General features: G+C 40.3%; 2 protein-coding genes across 4 annotated transcripts in view; one reads left to right on the top strand and one right to left on the bottom strand.

Annotated features, from left to right (window-relative positions):
- Positions 1-95: 95 nt before the first annotated feature.
- Positions 96-23,693, top strand: part of CEBPZ (CCAAT/enhancer binding protein zeta) — a 33,352-nt gene continuing 9,754 nt past the window's right edge. The window contains exons 1-16 of one of the 2 annotated variants that reach the window (XM_019526729.1): positions 97-235; positions 1,383-2,896; positions 4,073-4,304; positions 6,205-6,373; positions 6,636-6,724; positions 7,456-7,509; positions 8,341-8,443; positions 8,565-8,633; positions 12,458-12,524; positions 14,076-14,176; positions 15,226-15,286; positions 16,289-16,488; positions 17,604-17,690; positions 19,673-19,734; positions 19,836-19,917; positions 20,502-20,675. In XM_019526729.1, coding sequence (XP_019382274.1) covers positions 116-235; positions 1,383-2,896; positions 4,073-4,304; positions 6,205-6,373; positions 6,636-6,724; positions 7,456-7,509; positions 8,341-8,443; positions 8,565-8,633; positions 12,458-12,524; positions 14,076-14,176; positions 15,226-15,286; positions 16,289-16,488; positions 17,604-17,690; positions 19,673-19,734; positions 19,836-19,917; positions 20,502-20,641 — 3,150 coding nt within the window. In that variant the 5' untranslated portion in view covers positions 97-115 and the 3' untranslated portion in view covers positions 20,642-20,675. Of the gene's footprint in view, positions 236-1,382; positions 2,897-4,072; positions 4,305-6,204; positions 6,374-6,635; positions 6,725-7,455; positions 7,510-8,340; positions 8,444-8,564; positions 8,634-12,457; positions 12,525-14,075; positions 14,177-15,225; positions 15,287-16,288; positions 16,489-17,603; positions 17,691-19,672; positions 19,735-19,835; positions 19,918-20,501; positions 20,676-23,693 lie in introns of those variants that run through there. The other variant, XM_019526730.1, reaches the window with a different exon arrangement.
- CEBPZOS (CEBPZ opposite strand) overlaps positions 20,352-23,693 on the bottom strand; it is an 18,374-nt gene continuing 15,032 nt past the window's right edge. Inside the window, exons 2-4 of one of the 2 annotated variants that reach the window (XM_019526739.1) lie at positions 21,365-21,409; positions 20,700-20,784; positions 20,352-20,602 (exon numbers count right to left, since the gene is read on the bottom strand). In XM_019526739.1, the coding sequence (XP_019382284.1) occupies positions 20,702-20,784; positions 21,365-21,409 (128 nt within the window). In that variant the 3' untranslated portion in view covers positions 20,352-20,602; positions 20,700-20,701. The remainder of the gene's footprint in view (positions 20,603-20,699; positions 20,785-21,364; positions 21,410-23,693) is intronic. The other variant, XM_019526740.1, reaches the window with a different exon arrangement.

The following is a 23,693-nucleotide window of genomic DNA, read 5'->3' as shown; positions in this document are numbered from 1 at the left end:
CCCCGCAGGCGCGACTCGGGCTGCTCCCTCCTCCTCGCCCGGCCCCACTTCGCTCTCTACGAACCTGGCAGGACCGGAGGGCGGAAGCAGGCGCGGCGCATGCGCAGGGGGCGGCATGGCGGCGGCGCGGAGCGCGAGGGAGCCGGGCGGGAGCGAGGATGAGCTGGCACACGACAGCGATGGTGACGCCGACGGCTTCTCGCTGCGCGAGGTGCTGCGCCTGGGTGGGACCAAGGTGAGGCTCGCGGGGGGCCGCGTTCCACCACGTGGCCTTCGACCCCCCCCTCCCCTCCCCTCCCCTCCCCTCCGCGGTCCGCGCTCCCGGGGGCTGCAGTGGCCTGGGGGGAGGGGCACGGCCCAGTCCTGGCCTCTGCACGGAGTTGGGGGCTGGGGCACGGGGCAGGGGGAGGCTGGTGGTATCGATGACCCCCTCGGGTGTAGGGAGCCCTGCGGGGGCCCCGGGCCAGAGGATGTGCGCCCCTGCGCTAGCCCGGCAGGGACTTTCCAGCAGTTGCTCTGGTTTTTTGCTTTGTCTGGCCCCCCAGCGTGCTCCTAACCCTGCTGGGCTTGGCGTGTCCTGTTGAACACGATGATTCATAGCTGTTAGGGGCTGCAAGGGACCTTACAGATCATCGGGTTCAGCCCCCTTGCACGTGGGCGGGAAAGACTGCTGTGACCCCAGCAAGATGGGCGTCGAGACTGTTTCTGAAGAGGACCAGGGTGGGTGACTGCACCACCTCTGGGGAAGCTTGTCCCAGACCCATGGCATCCGCACTGCTCTTCTCAGATCCCAGAGCTGCCCGCGGTGCCACGCGTCTGGTAGGACTGAGAACTGCTGCCCTAGAAACGCCGCTGTGATGGCCCTTCCTCGCTGTGTAACAATTCTGTCCACCCCTGACCCACCCAGGGCCCCTGATGTGTTTCACTGCTGCTTGCTTCTTCCTTTGTAGCATTTACAATGAGTGTTTTGATTTCTGTATCCATGTCTGCTCTGTCTCTTGTACTGCCACTCAGTTTCGAGCCGTGGTTCTCAACTTTCCTAGGCTTTGGGTGCCCCTGCTAGATTCAGGGCTGCCCTTTGAAAATGCCAGCCCTTGGTTTTTGCTCATTTCTCGACTAGAGAAAAATAATAGAGCAGTTCTCCACTTACAAAAGACCTCAACAGCGCAGAATGGTTTTCTTGCTGTAGATTCCAGTTTGAAATCTTTGGGTTTATCCTGTGAATCATGTTTGCATACCTCACAGCACTAAAATTGCATGGCATCCTGTGGCACCCTTGAAAAGATCTCAAGGCATCCCAGGGTGCCGTGGTTCCTTGGTTGAGAATCGCTGATTTAGATCTTGTGTAAAAATAATTTTTAATGTGTTTGTGTTGCACACAGCAAGATTATGTCATGCTTGCTGCTTTGGATGAGACGGAAGAGCTTGTGGACGGTGGGAAGAAAGGAGCAATTGATGACCTGGAGCAAGGTGAATTAGAAGCATTCATTAATTCACTAGGTGTGTCCAAGTACTCAAACAATTTCCTTGTGGTGGAGGAGGAAGAAGGAGGAAAAGAGAAACAGGCAAAGAAGGAGAAAGTCAGCAAAAAGGAAAGTGGTGCCTCTTCACTAGAAGGAAAGAAAGCAAATCAAGTCAGAGAAAAGAAAGGAAAAGAGCAGATCAGTGTCAGCAAAGATGGTCAGAAAAAGTCAGCTCCTTGTAGTGAAGATCCAGTAGCAAAGAAAGAGAAGCAGGAAGACGTCTTTGAATTTCATGCTAGGCAAGTCTTGCTGATGAAACCTGGGGGAAAGTGGCATGATCTAGAGTATACCAAGGAATTCTCTTCTGAGCAACAAAATCAGGCTCTTGTGTCAAGTTATAAAACTTTAGCCCAAAAGCTGTATCAGCATGAGGCAGAGATGTACAAGAACAAAACAAATCTTCAGAAGGGATCCTCTTCAGCTTGGATGAAAACTGTTGTGTCATCTGGGACGCTAGCTGACAGGATGGCAGCCATGACCCTTCTTATCCAGGACAGTGCTGTCCACTCTCTCCAATTTGTTGAGACCTTGGTGAACCTTATCAAAAAGAAGGGCAGCAGGCGCCAGAGCCTAATGGCTTTGGATACTTGCAAGGAACTCCTTGTTTCAGATCTTCTACCAGACAATCGTAAGCTATGCACTTTCTCTCAACATCCTTTCCACAAACTAGAGAAGCTATGCAGTGGCAACAGAGACTCGAGGGACAGGCGACTGATACTGTGGTACTTTGAGCATCATCTGAAGCAGTTGGTAGCAGAGTTTGTGCAGACATTAGAATCTCTGAGCCACGATGCTCTGGTGGCAACAAAGGCCCGAGCGCTTGCAGTGGCTTATGAACTTCTCTGTAATAAGCCAGAGGAGGAGAAAGCTCTTCTTGTGCAGCTGGTAAATAAACTGGGAGATCCTCAAAACAAAATCGCCACCAAAGCCTCTTATCTGCTGGAGACCTTACTTCATAAACACCCAAACATGAAAGGAGTAGTGTGTAATGAAGTGGAACGGCTTCTGTACCGATCAAACATTAGTGTGAAAGCCCAATATTATGCAATTTGTTTTTTAAATCAGGTTGTCCTCAGCCATGAGGAGAGCGAGCTGGCTAATAAGCTGATAACCCTGTATTTCTGCTTTTTTCGGACTTGTATCAAGAAAAAGGACGTTGAATCTAAAATGCTTAGTGCTCTTCTGACTGGCGTGAACAGAGCTTACCCGTATGCTCAGACTGGTGATGACAAAGTGAAAGAGCAAATGGACACTTTGTTTAAAGTACTACATCTTGTGAACTTCAGCACTAGTGTCCAGGCCTTAATGTTGCTTTTCCAAGTAATGGACTCTCATCAGACAGTGTCGGACAGATACTATGCAGCACTGTACAAGTAAGTGATTAACTTTTATTGCCTGTTCAACACTTCATTTTGCAAAACGGAAATTGTTATCTAAAAATTTTGTTGCAGAAACATGTGTATATAATTTGCCTTTAACTTCTTTTCCAGTCTTTCATATCTACCTGTCCATTTGTCACATTGCTTCTTGGTGTTTCTTTATATGCTGGAAGAAAATGTCCATTAGTCTTGCAATGCAAAGAATAAAGGAGTTGCATTTGTTGTAGCTGCACAGGTCATGAAAACAGAACATATAAACTCTGTGTATACAGAACATATATAACCCTGCCGTTTCTGATTTCCAGTTGCATATTTTAGTCTCATGCTTAAGTCTGAAACTACTGAATAGTTCCCTCTTCTGTAACTCCTCTTTCAGCTGTCTGATTTTTGTTTTATCAATGCATTTGCCTAGAAAACTCCATATTATTGCGCTTTGTGCGTCAGGAGGGTGGGTAGAGAGGAGGGGTCCCCTGTGTATATGAAGCATTGAAAATCCAGAGATGAGACTGTTAGAGGTCCTGTGTTACAGAGCCATCCTTTTCTAGACCTCTTGGAAGCATCTTTGCAATCCTTACATGCTACTGCTTTACTCACTGAAGAGAAGCCCTAATTTAACATGGGGCACTAATTTCCTCCTCATTTTTTGTGGGTTACTCGGTGGTTTTCAGGATTTGGGAACCTGAAGTGTAAGGGGATGGGACTCTACATGTGTCTGGTCTGACTGTATGGTGATGCTATGAGCTACTGCTTTTCTTTCCCCTTTTTAAAACTGTTGTTTCCATTCATTGAGAGTTAGAGTAGCTTACATGGAGCGAGTCTGTTCTGATATTTGAAAACCAAATTAAATTATTTTTTTCTGGGGGTGGCGGCGACTGCCTTATCTTCTTTTGCATGGGCCACTTTCTCTATTGAGACTGTCACCTAACAGTTCAAAAAGGTTTTTTGACGTTAAATATTACGTGTAAATGTACTTATAGTAGAATTCAATAGCTAGTCAGCATTTACTGTCATATTTTATACTCTTTAGGAAAAATATTAACTGAGGTATTTTAGATCCCACTGTGTAATGTAGGTTACCCAGTAGGTTATTGCTGACATGAATAGTAATGTATTTATCTTATGGAGAACTAGAAGGAAGAGTTACTAATAATCATGATCTGTTTTCTGCAGGAAGCTGCTTGATCCAGGGCTAGCACTGTGTTCAAAGCAGTCCATGTTTCTTAACCTTGTGTACAAATCTCTGAAGGCAGATGTAGTGCTGCGGCGGGTGAAAGCCTTTGTGAAGAGGTTGCTCCAAGTCACATGTGGACAAATGCCTCCGTTCATTTGTGGAGCCCTGTACCTTGTGTCTGAGCTTCTTAAAATAAAACCAGGGCTACGAGTCCAGTTACAGGATCATGTGGTATAACATTACTTTTAAAAACATTTATTTTATGTGTTGGTCTTCTATCTACTGTCTTTAGTGTCACTGAAACTTGTTACCTTTCCCATCTCTTCCCTTTTACAAGTGATTCCTATCCCTGGAAACGCTGACTTCCTTAAACATGTGCCTGAATGAGGTGATTGGTGATTTGACTTTTGCCCTGGCACAAGGTTAGGTTACATGATCTGTTATATCACAAGGATGTGTACTGCCCCTTAGTAACTGCCTGGATAAGAGCATGTCACACATGGGTAGATGAAAAAGAAGTATGCTACCATGGTTTCATTTTTGTCTACTATAGGGTAAAGTTACTGTGGAGCAGCTGATGTATGCTAAATTACTACTATTTTCTTTTGCCAGGCAATTAGTTCAGGGGCATGCACCAAGCAGTTATATGTATGGTGAAAAGCAGCATAACACAGGATAATTGTTTTCAGTTGATACTCCACTGGTCCATTTGTGACCAAGGGCCATTTTGTTTCTAGATGCTGTACAGATGCATAATAAAATACAGTCCTTGCCCCAACCATACTTCTCTAAATTTATGTTTGTCACTCATTTCCCCTACCCTAACTCCCCACCCGTGTTTCTTCCAGCCCTCCTGTACTCAGTGTCCATTGCTGCTTGACTCTCAGCTTTTCTCCTTCCATTGTGTCTGGAACAGACTTCCATTTTTGTCATACAAATGCCCCCCTCCTTGAAACTTATTTTTCCAGGAGCATATCCTATCTTTGCCTTTTTCCCCAGTCATCTCTGCAATCTGCCAGTTCCTAAATGGACTTCCTTCTGATTTTGTTGAAGTTCATAGAAATTTTGTCTTTGACTGTAATGGATAAAGGAGCATGTCTGTAATGGGTAAAAGAGCATGTCTTTCTTGTAATCTGTTTGGGCACAAATTGCATCTTTATTTTGTAAAGTAATGTAAAAGTTATAGCACTTCATATTGTATTTAATATTATTCCAGTATCAGCATTATCACTAGAGCTAACTGATCATGGTTTGATCAGTGTCAGCAATTCAGTCTTCACATTTTTTTAATCCACATTTTAGGATAGATTATGCCAATTTGTTTGATTTGTTTTAACACAAAACTTACTGGAACAAGCTGCCTGAAAACCCACAATTGATGGAATGGTGCAGCTAAATTCTGTTGGGTGTTTTATAATGTTGTTTTGCTGCCTCTTCTTTTGCTGCCGCTATTTACAGTGGTATTTTGATTTTTCTTGGGTCTTTGATGCACTAGTGAAATGATCTGCTTTTTATTGTAATTCGGTTTGCCCTATCCTTAACCTTTTCCTTTGACCAAGGACTGTTGTACTAACTAGGCTGTAGGGACCAATTTGTTTTCAAACCCATTCCAGAAAGTTTAGTAAACACTGTTGGACTTAGTGTCCAGTGTGCTTTGTGTAATGGTACTGGAAAAATTGGTCTTTAGCAGCCTAAGTGTTTTCAAGACTAGTTGGGAAGAATCTCAGAAAGAGGCTATTTTTTGGTGCCACAATGTTTTTTTAGCACTCTGAACCTAAGATAACAATCTTAGGTCTCTGCATATTAAGAGTCTGGTGCTATATTTCAAAGAGTTTTACTTGCCAAGTTTCCCTCCAACTGTTTTAAGTTCTAATAGTGTCTTAAAGCCAGAAGTGACCATTATTGATGTCCAAGTCAGTCCGTAGTGTAACACAGGCCAGAGACCTTCACCTAGTTAATTCCTGCTTCAAGCACAATAACTTGCATAGCATGTATAACTTGCATATTGGCTTAGTTCAGTTTATACTCTTGTAGGTCATCTTCAGGGTAATTATGTAAACTTGTCAAACTGATTTTGTAACAGTGCTGTAAAGAAACAGAGTGATGCTTGAAAGATATTTTTTTTCCCCAGGAGTCAGATGAAGAAGAATGCTTCCATGACCAGGAAGAAGCTGACGAAGAGGAGGAAAGGTTCACAGATGCAGAGAAAGAAATGGAAGCTGAAAGAGATAACATAACAGAACATTCTGTCAAAGATCCAAATTCAGCAACCTCATGGGTACATCATCAGAATATGGGAGGTAGATAAACTTAAAAATCTAAATCATGTTCAGTTACACTGTTGCCTTTAGCATATTAATCAAGACTCATTGGAAAAAAAGAAAGAATTAATTAAGATACTCCTTTTCAAATGTTTCCAGATGAGTGTGATTCAAAGGAGTCAGTCTTCAAATTAAGACTTTAGTATCTGAGAATGTATTTAGAATTTCAGTAGCATTCCTGTGTACTTATAAATTTCAGTATGTGGCTTGGTGAAACTTCTAACGCTTTTATTCTTATTAGGCAGAAAGAATTTACGTTACTATGATCCATTGCACCGAAATCCTTTATACAGTGGTGCTGATAGTACAAGTTTTTGGGAGCTAAAAAAGGTAAAGTGTTCTTATGAGCGTGTCTCTTTATATATGCAAGGACCAGCTTGTCAAGAAAAACAAATTTCATTTTCTGATTTACTTCTGCTTGAGCTTGCCCTTTAACTCTTGTGAAGTTTTATTTGGATGGGGTAACATTAGGGTAAAGGACATCAGTCATTGAGTTTTAATGATGTTACATATGGTGCCAATAATTGGGAGGGGGAATTAGAATAATAGTAACACCTCCTTTTCATCCCCTGACATTATAGCTTTGCAGGACATCTTTTTCCCCGCAAAATAAATTGAGACTGTATGCTCCAGTTGTAACATGTTTTATTCTCTGTGATAAATTCTCTAGCTGTTCTTAGGTAGTACAAATCACATTTTTATTAATTCAAAGTGGCTATGATTTATGTAGCAAGTAATTGAGTGAGCATCTACATCAGAGGGCCCCTGCAATCAGTGACCCATGTGGAACAGTACCAAGCAAGTTGCATGCTGTGGGCTACTCATACATTGCTCTTCCTGTTATTCATCTGTTCCAGCAATATTGGAAAACAATATTGGAGGGTGGCTTTTGAGTCATGGGTGGGGATCCACTTCCCTAGATTCTTAGAATAGGGCCATTCCTAGATTCTGGTAAAACATTATGTTGTAGTCGTAGTCAAATGACAGAGGCTTTTCTTCTCTGATAACATGTGTTTTTTAGTGATGTATACAAATACATGTTCTTTATTTTTGCTTTTTAGCTTTCTGAACACTTTCATCCATCTGTGGCCCTCTTCTCAAAAACAATTCTAGAAGTAAGTGACTTTTTCTATTCTGCAGCATGGAATTTAGATTGTGTGTTGGTGGGTTACAAAGAAAGGTGAAAAATTGTTATTAAACTTCCAGGAATGACTCAGGACTTGATGGTCTAGCATGGCTGTCTGCTTTCTGGAATGTAACGGCACTTGAACACTGCAGGTATAGCTAGAAACTCTGCAACCCTGCAAATTCCATTGAAGAAAACATTAATATATCAACAAATTAAATATTTAATCTAACATCTAATTTATTAGTAACATCTAATTAAACTTGCTTGAAAAAGAGTTGGGACACTCCAAAGGAAAGTCATGTATATTGAAAATATAGAACCAATTAACAGCACTTTCACTGCTGCCCTATCTTGGAACTTAAGTTTTGAGGTACTTTTTTTTAAAAATTATTATTATTTCTTCTGATAGTTTTTTTGGGTTGGCTGTCCTAACCTACTTGTGCTGTGTGAGAATTGTGTTTACTTTGATACGTGCATCTTACCTAAACAGATTTTTTTTAGTTGACAAAGACCTTTAGTGTACTAGCTAAACTGGTGAATCCTGTTGCAGTTGTCCAGGGCTAACGAGGACATTGTAATTTTAAGAAGAAAATAAAACAGAGAATATAGGAACTAAGCAATTGTGTATTAATTTGATAGGGTCACGTAACTAGATGCCCTCTAGCTAGCTCTTTTTTTTTTTTTTAAATAAAGTTTAGGATTGTATTGTTCTTGTTTAGTGCCCAAGTTTTGGATGCTATATGAGTACAGTCTAAGTTTTCCTCTTGCAAGGGTGAAATTAAGACCTTAATTTTTTTTTGGCTTCTGTTTTTTCCAGGGCAATTACATTCAGTACTCAGGTGACCCTCTACAGGATTTCACAGTAATGAGGTTCTTGGATCGCTTTGTGTACCGAAATCCCAAGCTTCATAAAGGCAAAGGTGTGAACCTTTCTCTACATTGTAACACTTGATTTTCGTTGTTTGATGCATGTAACAGTAATGAAAAAGCAAAATTTAGTAATTTGGACCTATTATGTTTGCTTAATTTATTTTACTGCAGAGAACACCAGCAGTGTGGTAATGCAGCCAAAGAAGAAACAGTCAATGAATGACGTGAGAAATCTTGCTGGTAAGGTTGTGTTCAAGCAAAAGATTGGAATGGCTCAGGAGTGACATTGTTCCTGGTTATTTTGTGTCTGGACCCCATATTGTGAAAATTATTTCTACTTCACCAAATGTGTGTCTGTAACCTGTACCATGCCCATCATTCCTATGGCTGGAAAAACATGGTAACAGAGGGAGATTTTGTGTGAGCTCCATTTCTTCAGGAGAATATGTATGGCATGTGCACAGCTCAGAATTTGAAGCCAGTAACCCATCTTAACAGAAGGGAGTGTGGACTTGAACAGAGAGATTTAATGGTCACAGCTACTTTTGTCATCCTTTTCTTTTCCATTAATGTCATCCTTTTCCATTAATGATCAGAAATATTCTTTGCCTTCTGTTTCTCTGTGTGGCTTTATTCAGGAAGTTTCCCTTGGCATTGTTTCCTGTTTTTTTATTTCCTTCTTCTAATTCAATCACCATTAATTCCTTTTTTAGTAAAGGAGTTCCTTTTTCTGACGTGGTGCTTCAGGGAGGTGGTGTTTGTTGTTTAGCCAGCACACTACTGCATCCTGAGAAATGTACTGTGGTGAAAGGAAGGGTGGAACTAATCAAACAGCAGACCTCCTTGTCTACAGCACTAAGACCCCCACCAGAGAATGGCTAATCTATTTTAATTTTAGTAGCCTTAAAGCTGTACAAAACTCGTTTGCTTTACTGATGACACTACAGTTAAGAAGAGTTGGGGAGGGGCTTGGGGACAAGGTGGTTGGAGAAGGGAAGAGATAGCAGGATCATGTGCTAAATACCAGTGTGTTGGTAACTTCTTTAAAACAATGGAAATTCCTAGACAGAATTCTAAGCAAGAGTTGTGGTGTTGATAAAATACAAGTATATTCATTATTAAGAGATTGCATTTGTATTAAGATAAACAACTCAAATTTGAAAGTTACCAAACTCGGAGTTAGTATCACACTGGGGTCTTTTATGCTGATCAATGTATGCCCTGCACCGGAAGCGCTCTTATTTCTCGTCACCACATCTTACTTATTTTGAGTATCGATAGAATACCTTTGTTTCTATATGCAGCTCCAAGAATTGTCCTTTGGCTCATCTTGCAGTTCAGAGGGGAGCACATCATCATCTTGCTTCTTATATATAAAACAGTGCGAAGCATCTTTTGTGATTGACCATTGTAGAAAATCCAGTCTGATCAGTCCACCTTCCCTAAACTGAATCTCTCACATCCTTGCTTCCCACTGTGAAGCATCCCTCCAGAAAGTGCTCTGATAATGCACCCCCAAATACAGTTTATGTAACATGGATAAGGTAGAGGCCCAGCAGGCAATAACTGTTTAGAATGTTACTGCAAATACCCTTGTAATTAGCAACATGCAACATTAAACAACTTGTTACCCTGGTATGCAACAGTTTGCCCATATTCTTAATTGGAAGGATTATAAAATCAGAATTAAGGCTGTATGCAAGATCTTGACTGAAACTTTTAAAAGTACTTGTTTTTCCTAGCTAGGATGTCGCAGATAAGTGCTTGCATCCTCATTTCTTGCTTAAGATCTATTTTGTGCGTGGGGAAAAAAAAATCAAATTTTCTGCTGGTTCTCTAGTTTCCTTGGATCTTCCTGTTCCCAAGTAATCCTATAACTGTTTACTTTGCCATGGTCATTTAACTCTCCTAGAGTGGATTGTAAAATAGTCTTCATCCCATTCAGCTTTTTTTTTTTTTTTTTACAGTACTGATTACTGTATGAAACGCCCAGTCTATAACTGTTGTCAAGATTAGCAGGGCATCTTTGGCAGTGTTAGGTGTATAAGATTCTTCCGTCTTCCAGAAATGGGATGTTTTTGTCTGGCACAAAAGTAGTCCAGTGTTTAATGTCAGGATTTGGCAATAGAGAATTGGTAGCAAATGAACAAGGTGGGGAAGGGATCATGAGAAATAAGCTTCACATAATTTTTCTATTTCACTTAATATGCAACAGTGAAAATTGACACCTGGGAAAATATAGTAAAGGTGCACTCTTCCCCCTAAATAGAAATAATTTTTCAGTCCTTTGCTGAAAGATACTGAGGATAGTTACTATCTCTGCTGATAGATTTCTGTCACTTTTTAGGACTTTTCTTATTTATGCCTTCGACTCTGTTACCTAGCATTACTATGACATGTTAGCATATAAAGTAGTATTATAATGCACAAGGTCTTGTGGTGATATGAACATATGGTAGGAATTTTAATTCAGATGGATGACCTTTTTATTACAGTCGTTCGTTTTGGGTTCAAGAAGCAGACTAAGCATTTAAGAATGGAATTGGACAGGTTACATACGGTAAAAATTTGTAGTTTGTGTAGTATAGTTTGAAAATATGGTGGGATAACACCTGTATGATCAGTTCTTGTGCCAGGCTGTCTGAGTTGTAGAGTATTTAGAGTATTTAGAGCAAAGGGCTCTTGTCATTTTGATTGTCTGAAACTTGATTTTTACCATCCACTTTCTGAAATGCTTGTTTCCTGAAATAGTTTTCCTTTTTTGCTGTGCTTTACCATACTGAGAGGGAAGGAGAGAGAGAATGAAGTGCTTCTCTCCAGTAATACTTGTCTTCATTTCTGGTCTAAGTTGTTTCCCCCATTGCCATTAGTAGGGGAATTTATGCTTCACTTGTTGGATGTTTGAGAGAGGAAAGAGGTTGCAGTTACCTATCCTTTTCTCTGCACTCCAGTTACTGCTAATTCCCTTGCTGCTGCATGAGGGTCATGCTTGTGTGGTGGGTGTGGGAGGCAGGGTCCTCTAAATCAGTGGTCTCTAAATCAGGGTCCTCTAAATCAGTGGTCTCCAAACTTTTTTGATCGCGCACCCCATCAGTAAAAAGTTTTTGAGCACGCACCCCAATATATGTATATTTATTTATAAATTATATACATGTACTACTGTACTAATATATTATGTACATTATAAAACGTATGCAGAAAATAGAAATTAAATCGTCATTGTTTTAACCTCGTAATGTGGCTGACGAAGAGCTCGTACTAGGAGTAGGACAAGTGTCAGCTCTGCCATTTTCTTGCTGTTCGCTTGTGCTCGCATTATTGGTATTATCTTCAATCTGTGGTTTCTTTGCAGGAATCTTTTTAAGCCACTTGTCCATTTTGTGAGGGTTAGTTTAGTTAAAACTAGATAATATAATCTGTAAATCCACTTAACAGGGCACACGTAAACTGCAATATGTCGCAGCATGCTGAAAGCAAACAAACGCTTTTTCCCTCAGGATACCTCATGTACCGTACGTGACACATGACTGTCCGACATACGGACTGAGTGAGGGTGCCAGTGTCAATCTGTATATTAAATATTAGTAAAGCTTAATTTCTTTCTTATTTTTTTAGATAAAAAATAAATAAAAATACAAGTTCTAATATTTTCTTCGCGCACCCCCTGGGAGCATCTCGCACACCCCACTTTGGAGACCATTGCTTTAAATGTACTTTCTCACAAACATTTTTTTTTTTTTTTACAAAAATTATACCCATGCTGTGTTAACCCTACTTAGGTATTATATATAAATGGAGGTCTGGGGGGTAGTTGGGGCCCTGTATTCTCATGATGCGAATAATTCCTACTAGGCTTACCCACACCTAGCACTTTAATGTGTAAACATAGTAAAGAAAGTTAGTATTTTAGGAACTGAGACGATTACACTATATTTCAGTTTTTACTTTGTCTACAAAATGAAGTATATCTACTTATAAATGTAATAAAAAGTTGTTCAATTTTCTATGAAACTTTGCCCCATTAGTAAAGCAAAGCATAAAGTCAATTTTCTTGTTTTTTCTAGTCAACAGTAAGGAATTCCTAGCCCACGATGAAAGCAAAATTCCAGTGGATGAAGTGTTTTTCCACAGGTAACGAAATCTTTGTGAATACTCTGAATTTTTTTTTTTAATGATATGTCTCAAATTCTGGTTCAAACTTTTGTACTTGTGTACTTTTGTGTACTTTTTAATACCTGTGCACAACAGGTTGATAAAATAGATCTCAGGGAAAAACCCAGTTTTTAAAAAATCTAGCTTACATTATCAATAGTAACACAATTTGGCTTTTTTTTTTTTTTTTTGGAAGTCTAATGAGCTTTTAGATCTTTGTTGTGTGCTTTATTTTATATCAAGTTATGTTTTCCTGTTAAGCCAATTTCCATTTCAGGTTGGTTGTACTCCTAACAGTTCTGCTATAGTTGAATTGCAAATATTGCAGGGGAGGTCTTTTATAAAACCAAAAGAAAACAGAATTTTTTTACTTGTTTTTTTATTTTTTTTATTCACAGATTCTTTTCTGTTGGTTTTGGGTTTTGCAAGTTATTTTTTGCTAAGCCTAAAAATGAGCATCTGTGAGTGAGTGTCTGTAGGAGGCCATGATATAGTTCTTAGTTCTGAATTTTTGTTGCTCTAGTTCCTTAGGTTGCTTGGTTTGTTTACTGATTGATTGATTTTTATTTTTATTGTAAATTGTGGAATTATTCATTTACCTTTCTTACATAAGTACAAGCCTTTGTGTTAGAATTTCTTTCAAAGAATGTTTTAAGCAAGCAATGATGGATTCCTTCCCACCCTCTCCCCTCAAGTGCTAACTGGTCTAATCAGTTTCAGCTGATTTCAAGTCATGGGAAGGTATTTTGAATTGTAGAACGAAGAAAGAGGGATGCTCCCATGTACAGGGCATTTACCTTTCAGACCATTCTCGTTAGTGCAGATGTAGGAGCAGCTTTTGTTGGCACTAGAGGCTTTTCATAAAGGGGACCAACTTCAATTCATGCTTGTTTTTAAAATAGCAACTACAAGTAACCGAACTGTTACTATAGCTGAAATAGGTTGCCTTTCCTTTTTTTATTTTGTGCACTTTTGAGAATGTTAAGCGGACAGTAAAATTCCCATCTACTCCCCTTCCTCCCTGAACAAGCATTCCCCTCCTCACGTATGCATCTTTCATCTTAAAATAGAGGAGGAAAATTATTTAAAAATAGGCAAATGAGATGAACAGAGTACACACACACACGCATGCACTTTTTCCCTTGGGTAGGAGAACTTAAGGCCAAATATGATATCCTGAACTAGCTCTGAACTGCTTCCTGTGTTTGCTTCATAATATGTGTTGTGTTGTTCAGGTCATTTTGTAGTACACCATGTTCAAGGTTTCACAGTTCACACCAGTAACTAGCCATTTCTACTTGTATTTATGATGTTGCCAGTTTATACTTTAAGTGAAAAATAAATGGAATTATGACCCTCTGAATTGGGTTCCATGTTTGAAACTATTAACTGATACTTAAAAGGATAACCGTCAGAATGTGTATATAATGCATATAATCCACGTGGTGGCTTGATTTAAAATCTGTATGTCATAAGAACACATTGTAACGTTGCATGTGACGGCAGCAGACAACTTCTTTACTATTCTAGATTTTATAAAAAGTTTGATAAAGAAAAAGAGAGACGAAAACATCAGGTGGATGAAGAAAGTGTGGAAGATGTGGATGATGATGAGTTTGAAAAAATACTGGGTAAGGTGGTGGTGAAGCACGTGCTCCATTAGTGTTGACAGACCAGTGATATTTCACTTTTTAATTTTATAAAGTGTGTACTAAGTATACGTTTAAGCAAATGGCTATATCAAAGCTTTTTCTTTTGGACTTAGTGGATAGCATGCTCCAGAATTCAAGCTTGCCTGTGCCTGTTGTGATTATTCGGTTAAATTTGCCGTTTCATATTTTACTTGTGTAATTTAGGCCCATGTATCTGAGAATTGTGTCTAAATTATATCAGAATACTTATGACCCCTTTTACGTTTTTAGATCCAAGGTACCCTGATATTCACTCCCTTTAAACTCCTTGAACAGAAGAGTCCTAGGTTTCTGACATGCTCTTCTTAGTTGCAGTGTGCCTTCTCTTACTTGGATCTGTTTCTGTAGTGTATCAGTGTCAAAAGAGGCTTTTTGCTTTCCATTATCAGTGCTGTTGGCTTTCTGTTGTGAAGTATGGGCAGTCTTAAACCAGAGACTGCGTAGCTTCTGCAATACTACCTGTGCAGTGGACATGGCGGGGTGTGGCCATTGATCGCTAGGCTTGTCTCTCCTTGCCTGTGGTCCCTCTCCCTGGTTTTGAGCAGCAAGCCCATCTCTATCCTGAATCTGGGAAACATCTGTGCATTTTTTAATGAAAAGACATGTTTACAAAAATTCCCAACCGGCTGTAGTTAAATGAATGTAGGCTAATTGAACAGGTTTCTGTATGAGATTCTTTCATAATGAATCAACAAATATACATAGTGTATTCTTAATAAAACAGATGGCTTACTAAAAATAGTAATGTTAGAGTGATGATGTAGCCCTGATGGTCCAGGGATTATGCGAGGGACAGGGATTTTTTTGGGTGATACCTTTTATTGGACCCAGCTAAAGGTATCATCCCAATAAAAATCCTAGCCTCTTGCATGAAAATAGTAATCCATTTTACCATGAGCAGTCAGGCTGTATTTTGAAACTCAAAAGAAACATTTTGAAGTTGAATTGTAATAAGAAATTAAAAAAAAAATTCCCCTTGCTTTTTCCAGATTCATTTGAGAGTGATAATTACTTTGATGCTGGTGGCCAGGATAACCTTGATTTTGCTGGGTAAGACTCTTTTTCCCCTCTTCTTTCATGGATGTAATGCTGCTTCTGTAGTTTTTTGGGGGAGTTTATTACATGCATCTGAGTAAGTTTTTAGGAGACGGTGCAGCCTACCTTGTTTTGCAAAAGGGATCACTGTGGAACACAGGGTGATCCTCTTCCCCCCCCCCAATTTCCCACTGGACAGAGCAGGCTCAGAAAGCATGCTCACCATGGCTCAGAAAAGCGTGAGGCCTTTTACACTTGATTTATGCCATAAAATGACAACGTTCAGTTATCATCTCTGTTTTCACTGTCTCAAGTTTCACAGCCTGACAGTGCTGACTATAAGTAAATTGGAACAGTGTATTAGAAATTAAATCTGAAATCCAGGACCATGGTTATAGTTTTGAGTTAAATAACTTAAATCTCAGTAAATTGTTGGCTGCATTAATGATTAAATATCTTACTGTTTAAAACATTTGAAATGTAATCTTAAAGATTACTACCAAAATTAATTGTTTCCTCCTTCCCCCCCTTTCCTGAGTTTTTATGGCTTTATGTTTATATCAAATCCCCACCCCCCTGCCAGAATTGAGTCATTATATTCATACTCAAGCTTATCCCCTTTCTTGCCACTTTTTCCCCATCAAAATCTAACCTTATAGTGTTCCCAGTATAGTCAGCCTCTTGCCATTCCTTTAATCCATTAAAATGGTACGTAGGGTCACTGCTTCCCTCTCCCCCACAAATACAGTGTTATAGATGTTATACTTTCTGAGGCTGTCTCCTGTGGAAAAAGATTCTGAAAGTGAATTGAAATGCATGGATATTTTTTAAAACTCCATTAATACTGGAATGATAGTTGAATGCGTTTTCTGTACGTGTCAGTTCATTGAAGTGGTCTGTGTTTAAACTTCTTTGTAACATTGCTTAACTTGTTAGTAAAGTGCTCAGAGCTAAGACTGATGTTATTTGTTAGTATCTGTGGCTACTGTGAGTCCAAAGTACAATTATGTATTTTAGCAATGTTAAAAAGCAGCCCAAAGGTGGTAAGAAGCACAAAGGAGGGGAGGAATCCAATGCTGACTGGGAAGATTCTGATGACCAAGGTGAATTCAGTGAGCTGGATGATGAAGAAGTCTCCCTGGGGAGTATGGAAGACGACTTTGGAGAGGATATAGATGAAGAAGGAGGTGCATTTATGGATGTCACAGGTGATGAAGGTAGGTTAACAGCCATCACCAGGATTGAATGAGAGCAAGATGGACAGGTCAGTGCTTTCATGTCATGTGCGTAGATTAGGTAGTTTAAATCCAGAATTAGGTCCTCAAGTAGCCTGCTTTTTGGGGGTGCTGCGCAATTCAGCAGCTCTCACTAAAGTCCCTCTTTGTCTGAGGTGATTCCAGCAGCAGTGGGAACTGCCAGCATTCATTGCTTATGGCAATAACACTTATTTTGTTTAGGAGCCCAAATCAGGGAGCAGTTGTCTGGAGTTAGGTACCCAGTTTTGAAAACTTTAGTTCAGATACTTTGTAAACGAGTGCCATCATTCTCTGTAGTTTGGAAACAGCAGCACCAAAAAGTTAGACCATCACAAAACACTTGGGAAGGAGTAGAGAGAAATCTTTCAAGGAGTTTGGAAAAGATCTTAATTTTAAGTAAGCATTTAGCTATTTTGAATTTATTAAATTCTTCCCTAATTAGTTTTAGACCATTTACCTTCTTGAAGTTGGTAGCTCTTAAGTAATGATTTTTCAATCAATGTTTTTAATTTTTAAAAAAGCTATACATGTACTAAGAATTCATTGCTTTGATTTAACCTTCAAATGGTTTGATCACTCCATGAATCCAGAGACACACAAACACTGAAAGGTCTGCACAAACAAGAAGATTAAGGTAGTGCTTAGAAATAATTCATTGTTGAGAAGACAGGGAAGTGATCATGAACAGAACCAACTTGTTTAGGTGGACATTAGTAAATTGATATTTTTATGTGGGTGCTGTTACATAATGTGCCAGCTTGTTTGTTGAGCATGCCATCAGTTTACATAATTTCGTATATTTATTAAACTTATTCCATTGAATTGCATATCAAGGGTGGCTGAGATAAGTGTGTTACTCCTTTTCTGTATTGCTGATACTAGAAAAAGAGCAATACAAAATGTCAAGAAAAACTTGGTATTTCTCATGTTTTCTGTGGGTTTATACTAAAATTTGACCATGGGTATGGTTATTATAATGTTTGCTTTGGGGAACATTAACATATATTTGCGTAAGTGGGAATTAACATGCATGTTGGTATTCAAATAGTGATCTGCGTGCTTTTCTTTGATGATAGATGTAAACAGTGAAGATCAGATCAAGTCTGTCACCACTAAAAAAGGCAAAAGGAAGAAAGATACAGATTTTGCTAGATCATTTGAAGGTAGGAAAATATATTTGCATTTTGTGTTTGAGAAGGGTTAATACAAACATACATCGGGGAAACTAGTAGAAACGTAAGTAGTTTACTGGAGTGGGGGATTAGTGCACTCTGGAAAGGTGACTTTAAATTTCACTTTAGTTAAAAGTGAAAATAAGCGTTTCACTCTCCTCCCCATCGTTAATCTGGTCAGTTTGGCACAATCCAGTATCACTTTCTCCACCTGGAAGGCTCTGGATTGGAGTAGCAGGGTCCATTACAAGTTAGTATTCAGTTAGCAAGTATCTGTAGAGAGATGTGTGTTTATACTCAGCCACACTGGAGATAGCAGAAATTTGTGTAATCAGTTCACAGTATTTCATGCAGACTTCTTCAAACAGGAAGATTCTTGGATTCCTTAGTAGCAGCCCACTGCTAGTATAAAAGCAAAACTTAAGTATGCTATAAAAGTAGTTTGCAGTTTAGGCTTTGACATTTTAAGTAAACAGATAGGGATATTTCCTCTTTTCCAGTCCCTTGCCCAATAACATCAGAATACTCTGCTTATTTTGATTTTAAAAACAATCTGCAAGTCTCTGCCCTTTTTTCCTACTTTGTGGGCCATCTACATGTGCATTAATGCACCTTTATGGTGCATTAAGGTTGGTACCTGTAATAACAGGTACCAGACTTAGTGCACCGTAAGCACGCCCGTGCATGGTAGCACTGGCACATGCTTTTTAGGTGATGCTAATGCACGCTAGACTAATTATGCGCATTAGCACGGCTTTTGCTGAGATGCACTAATGCACTGTAGAATTAGTGTACTGCACTTTTAACATCTTGTGTAGCTGCACCCTGTGATATGTAAAGGTAGTTTATGTAGGGATTATTGTGTGCACACAAGTGTTTTTTAAATTCTTATGTTAAAAAATTAGGTTTTGCTGCTCTGGAAGATCATGATGACTTTAAAGCAAAAGGCAAAAATCACAAGAATCAGGAGAATAAGAATTATGAGCAATCAGAAGGGATTTTTAATTACGTTAATTCTTCGATGCTTATACCCCTTATCCTAAATTGTCACTGATGTTTATTAAAATACAAAGGCTGTAGAAACAGATGAAATTCAGGGAAGACTGGAGTTGACATTCCCTATATTTTGAATGTTTTAAGAAAAATAGAATAGCATGCAAAGGGTAAAAGTAAAACCCTTCAAACTAGCCAGTCTGAATTAGAAAATATCAAATCCTGACATAAACAGACTACATGCCAAAAGGCATTTTAAGCTTTTCAAATTCTTTGAATTGCCCCTGTGTATTCTTGAGGCAGTCCTTTTGTGGGAAAGCTTTTTTGGTACAAAATCCTTTATCTGCACAGTCACCCATCTCTGAGAAACTGCTCGTCCAGGCTCTCTTATGTTAAACTGTATAGGTTTTGAACCCCTCTGTGCATTTCTTTACAAACAAACATGTACCCCTCTGCACAAGCAGACTCTTCCTCATGATCAGTTCTTTCTAATAATACTCCATGCAAATGTTACATCCTTTCTGAACTGATTGATAGAACCACTGTCCCCTCCAGGCCTGTTTCTGCTGCAGAGCTGATTTGGAAATTGACCACTTAATTAGTGACTGCTAGGTTGAAGGACAGCTCTAGGCAGCTGATGATGCATTTGTAATAACATGCAGGTGTTTATATAAAATGTGTGTGCATATTGGATGATATCCCTGTTTCTCAACTTCTTTTCTGTTCCATGATTATGCACTTTACAGAATAGCACCACGCTATTACTGTTAGTACCAAACAGTTAAGAAAATCTATTTGCATGTGTACTAAGTACAATATACATAGCCAGTTAAACTGTTGATAAGAAATCTGCTTAAACCTACCACCCTTGGTTCTAATTACAGATAACAAAAAAAACCTGCAACCTTTTTAAGGTTATGTGCGTGGGTGACTAGTATAACTCAGAATTTTACCTGATAACTTTTTTTCCTTATTCAAAGGATCAAAACAAGGAAAGAAAAGAAAACTCAAAGATGCTGGCATGCTGGCTGCTGCAGAAGAGGTAAGTGTGATTAACACTTAAGAAAAAATGTTGATTTTATATTTTGCCTTAATATTTTGTTAAGGGAAAGAAATATTATGTTGCATTCTCTCTCTCTAAAGTTTGGCTATCTGCTGGATGAAAACATTGGGTCCCAGTTTGACCATATTGGCATGAATGCAATGGCTAACAAAGATAATGCAAGTAAGTACATTCTATATGTTGTCCTTTAAGTATGTGCGCAATATTCAACACTCCCCAACCACTGCCAATGTTGGTGTAGAGAAGAGATGTCAAACATAAAGCATGCAGGCATAGGTGATTTTGACATTTCTGGTGTAGATGGAACAAAACCACAAACTGTCTCAAAAGATTGTCTGACTGTCTCAATTTCAAAACTAGATTTGGTCTGTTCACTGAGATACAAAATACTTGTGCCTAGTTAAAACAAAAAAACCGCAACCTTCTAATAGCAGGTCTTCAAATGTTACATTTCTGCTCAAACTTAAACAGGGTTAATGGAAGTGAAAAAATACGTGAAAAGCAGTTCCAAAATCTGAATATCTGCAGCAGGCCTGGGATGTTTGGGCGTAGCACAGCATTAATCTGTATAACTGAAACAAATCTTGAAATACAAAAAAAGGCATAGTTCACACTTTATTGACATTTTCTATACATATCTCAATTATTAGCCAATACACGATTTACTCAGATTTCACATGGTGTTCATAAGTAATAATTATACACCAGCTGCACTGACATCTCATCTACTTTGTCTTCTCTGGTAGGTGTCAAACAACTCAAGTGGGAGACGGAGCGTGACAGATGGCTTCAAAACAGAGATGTGAAAAGTATTATCAAGAAGAAAAAGCAGTTCAAACACAAAGGGCTGAAAAACAAACCTAAAAGCAAAAAGTCAAGAAAATAAATCATACACTTTATTATGGACCTTTTTAAACCAAGTCCCAGACTTCATTTCTACTTACATCTACTCTTTGCGGCTAAGCCATTCCATTTCGTCTTTCTCTCTAATGCCATAGTATCCACCTGCCTCTTGGAATATATAATAAGCTGAAAAATAAGTAAAAGATATTTGTAGTGCCTGGGTGACAGAATGCAGGTGGAGTTTTGAGCTAACTTTCTGAGCAGGAAAAACTCGGATATGTTTCCCTAACTTTAAAACACAAGTTTTTAAATTTTTTCTAAAGTTTTCTAAATGTTAAGTAGTAACGCAAAAGCAGGGAATAATTCACTTTCAGGAATGAGATACGAGAGTTTTGCTGCATTTCAATCTTCTAGTTCAGGGGTTGGAAACCTGTGGCCCGTGAGCTGTATCCAAGCTGCAGCAGCTCAGCATATCAGCACTCCAGGACAGTTTGGGGAGCAAAGGGGTCATTCCCTGGCTCCTACTGTCTGTGTCTTTCCATCTGCTCCTTCTGCTGTATTCCCAGGTCTTGCTGCTCTGCTCCTACAGTGAACTTTAACCCTTCCCATTACTGTCAGCCACCTGAATTGGTGGCAAGGGTAGCAATTTGGACAGTCAGAAAGTAGAGATTTGTAGTCTGCACCAGCATTCAAAATGGCAAACCATGATGGCCTGTGCCTACAAATAGCCACCAACCTGTCATATAGGTGGCAGCAAGTAACTTACCTTCCAGCATGTACGGAAATACCTTGTGCATTTTACGCCTGAAATCTGACAAAACAACAAAAAGTTACAAACTCCTTTTTCTGAAAAGTTTAGGTAGTCAGTTACTAATCAAAAGTACTTGTTCTTATATTTTTAAACACCCCTTCCTTTAAGCCATGTCCCAGGTACTTTGAATATTGTTAACTGTATCATTTGGATTTAGACCCAGCCAAGTAGTAGTTTACCTGGGAGACTGATCAACTCATCTGTGCTACCCAGGGCCCTAGTAGAGCGCACACTTGCCCATTGGACAGCATGTGCAAAAGATCCTACCTCAAACGGTGGAATAAGGATGATTATGAGGGGCGGAGCAAAGGGCCTACCTCAAGTTAATTACAGCTGTGTTGAAAGGGAAGTCCTTGAGGTATTGGGTTAGATCCCCATTATTAAATACGTAAGCTCCTCTTCCAGACTGCTGTTTCCCCTCACTGGCCCAATTCCCTTGTCAGTTCCCACTGAGGCTGAGAAACCAATTCCAACCTTTCACAAACCTCTCTCTCAAGCTGCGCTGTTATCCCTTAAACCAGAGATGCTCAACCCCTGACCCACACGCCAGATCTGGCCCCTATGGTCGTGTCAGGCAGTGCACAGAATGAGGCTGAAGTTGGTTCCTTATTCCCGGTTCCTTTTTCAAAGCTAATCTAGACTCAATAAAAACTTTTTATTAATGAATTCCACATCCTAAATAAAGAGAATTTCATTAGCTATGCAAACATACTAATTAATATGTAAAATAATATTCCACATCAAGTACAGAACCCTAAATGAAGGTCAGATTAGGATGGGATTATGGGGCAAAATATTTCTTGGGCCACCCCAAATTTCATGGCGATGCCACTGGGGAACTGTTCCAAAGAACCCTGCCACAGCCCCGCCTGGCCCAAAGCAGAGTTTGGCTGTGCCAGGCTGCCAACTAACAGCCCCCATGCCTACTGTACTAAGTATAATGGCTTGAAAAAGGCACTGGCATTCAGACTGGGATTATGGCTAGAAATTCTGCTTGGGCCACACATCAGAATACCTCTGTGCCACCCGGGGACTGCCCTGGACATCTGTGACCAGAGATTTGTCCAGCCCAAAGTGTGGTTTGGCAGTGCAAGGCTGCCAACAGACAGCACCCTAGCCGCTGTGCTAAATACATGGAACTGAATAAGGAACTGGATTTTGGACTGGGATTATACCAAGAAATCCTTCTTTGGCCACTCCAGACCATGTCTCTGTGCCACCAGGGGACACTTTTGCACATCTCTGACCAGAGACTTGCCCCACCGAAAACGCGGTTTGGCTGTGCCAGGGTGCCACCTAACTACCCCAGCCACTGTCCTAAGTATAAGGAACCGAATAAGGAATTGGAATACGGGCTAGGATTATACCCAGAAATCCTCCTTGGGCCACCCCAAAGCACACCTCTGGCACCAGGGGATGCTCCTGGATATCTCTGACCAGAGACTTGCCTGGCCCAAAGCACAGTTTAGCCCCTCCAGGTTGCCAATTGACACCACCCTGGCCACAGTGCTAAATGAATGGACCTGAATAAGTAATTGGATTTTGGCCTGGGATTATACCCAGAAATCCTTCGTGGGCCACCCGAGACCACATCTGTGTATCACTGGGAACTCTTGTGGACATCTCTGAAAAGAGACCTGCCCGACCCAGAAGGTGGTTTGGCTGTGCCCGGCTGCTATCTGACAGCCCCCAGCCACTGTTCTAAGTATGATGGCTTGAATAAGGAACTGTTTTTGGGGCTGGGATTAGAGATGGAAGTCCTTGTTGGGCCACCCCACACTATGACTCCGGCACTGGGCGATTCTCCCAGGCATCCCTGACCAGAGTATTGTTTGGTCCAAAGCATGATTTGGCTCTGCCACACTGTCAACTTGGAGCACCCTGCCCACCCCAAGCAACTGTACTAAGGACAATGGCTTGAATAGGGAACTGTTTTTGGGCTGGGATTAGAAATGGAAATCCTTCTTAGCTACCCCACGCCTCTGTGGCACCAGTGGACTCCCCCGGACGTCCCTGACCAGAGTCTTGCCCGGCCCAGAGCACAATTTCTTCATGCCATGCTGCTAACTGCAGCCCCTATATCCATTAACTTAATAAAAGGCTTAGTCTGGCTTTCTGTATGTCTGTCTGTAATGCTTCTAGCCAGCTGCGCATGCACCCCCGAGAGGGCTGGTGGCAACTGGCTGGGTGGCACATGCTGTGTGGCCCCAAGTCTGCACAGCTGCCAGGGAATTTTGGCGGTGGGGGACGTGCCCCAGCCATCTGAGCAGCCAGGCTGCCCCCG

The sequence above is a fragment of the Gavialis gangeticus genome, unplaced genomic scaffold (genome assembly GCF_001723915.1).
Source record: "Gavialis gangeticus isolate Ggan-Ray unplaced genomic scaffold, GavGan_comp1, whole genome shotgun sequence".
In the NCBI taxonomy this organism is placed as follows: Eukaryota; Metazoa; Chordata; order Crocodylia; family Gavialidae; genus Gavialis; species Gavialis gangeticus.
The sequence above is the reverse complement of the archived record's forward strand: the minus strand, read 5'-3'. Positions and strand labels throughout refer to the sequence as shown.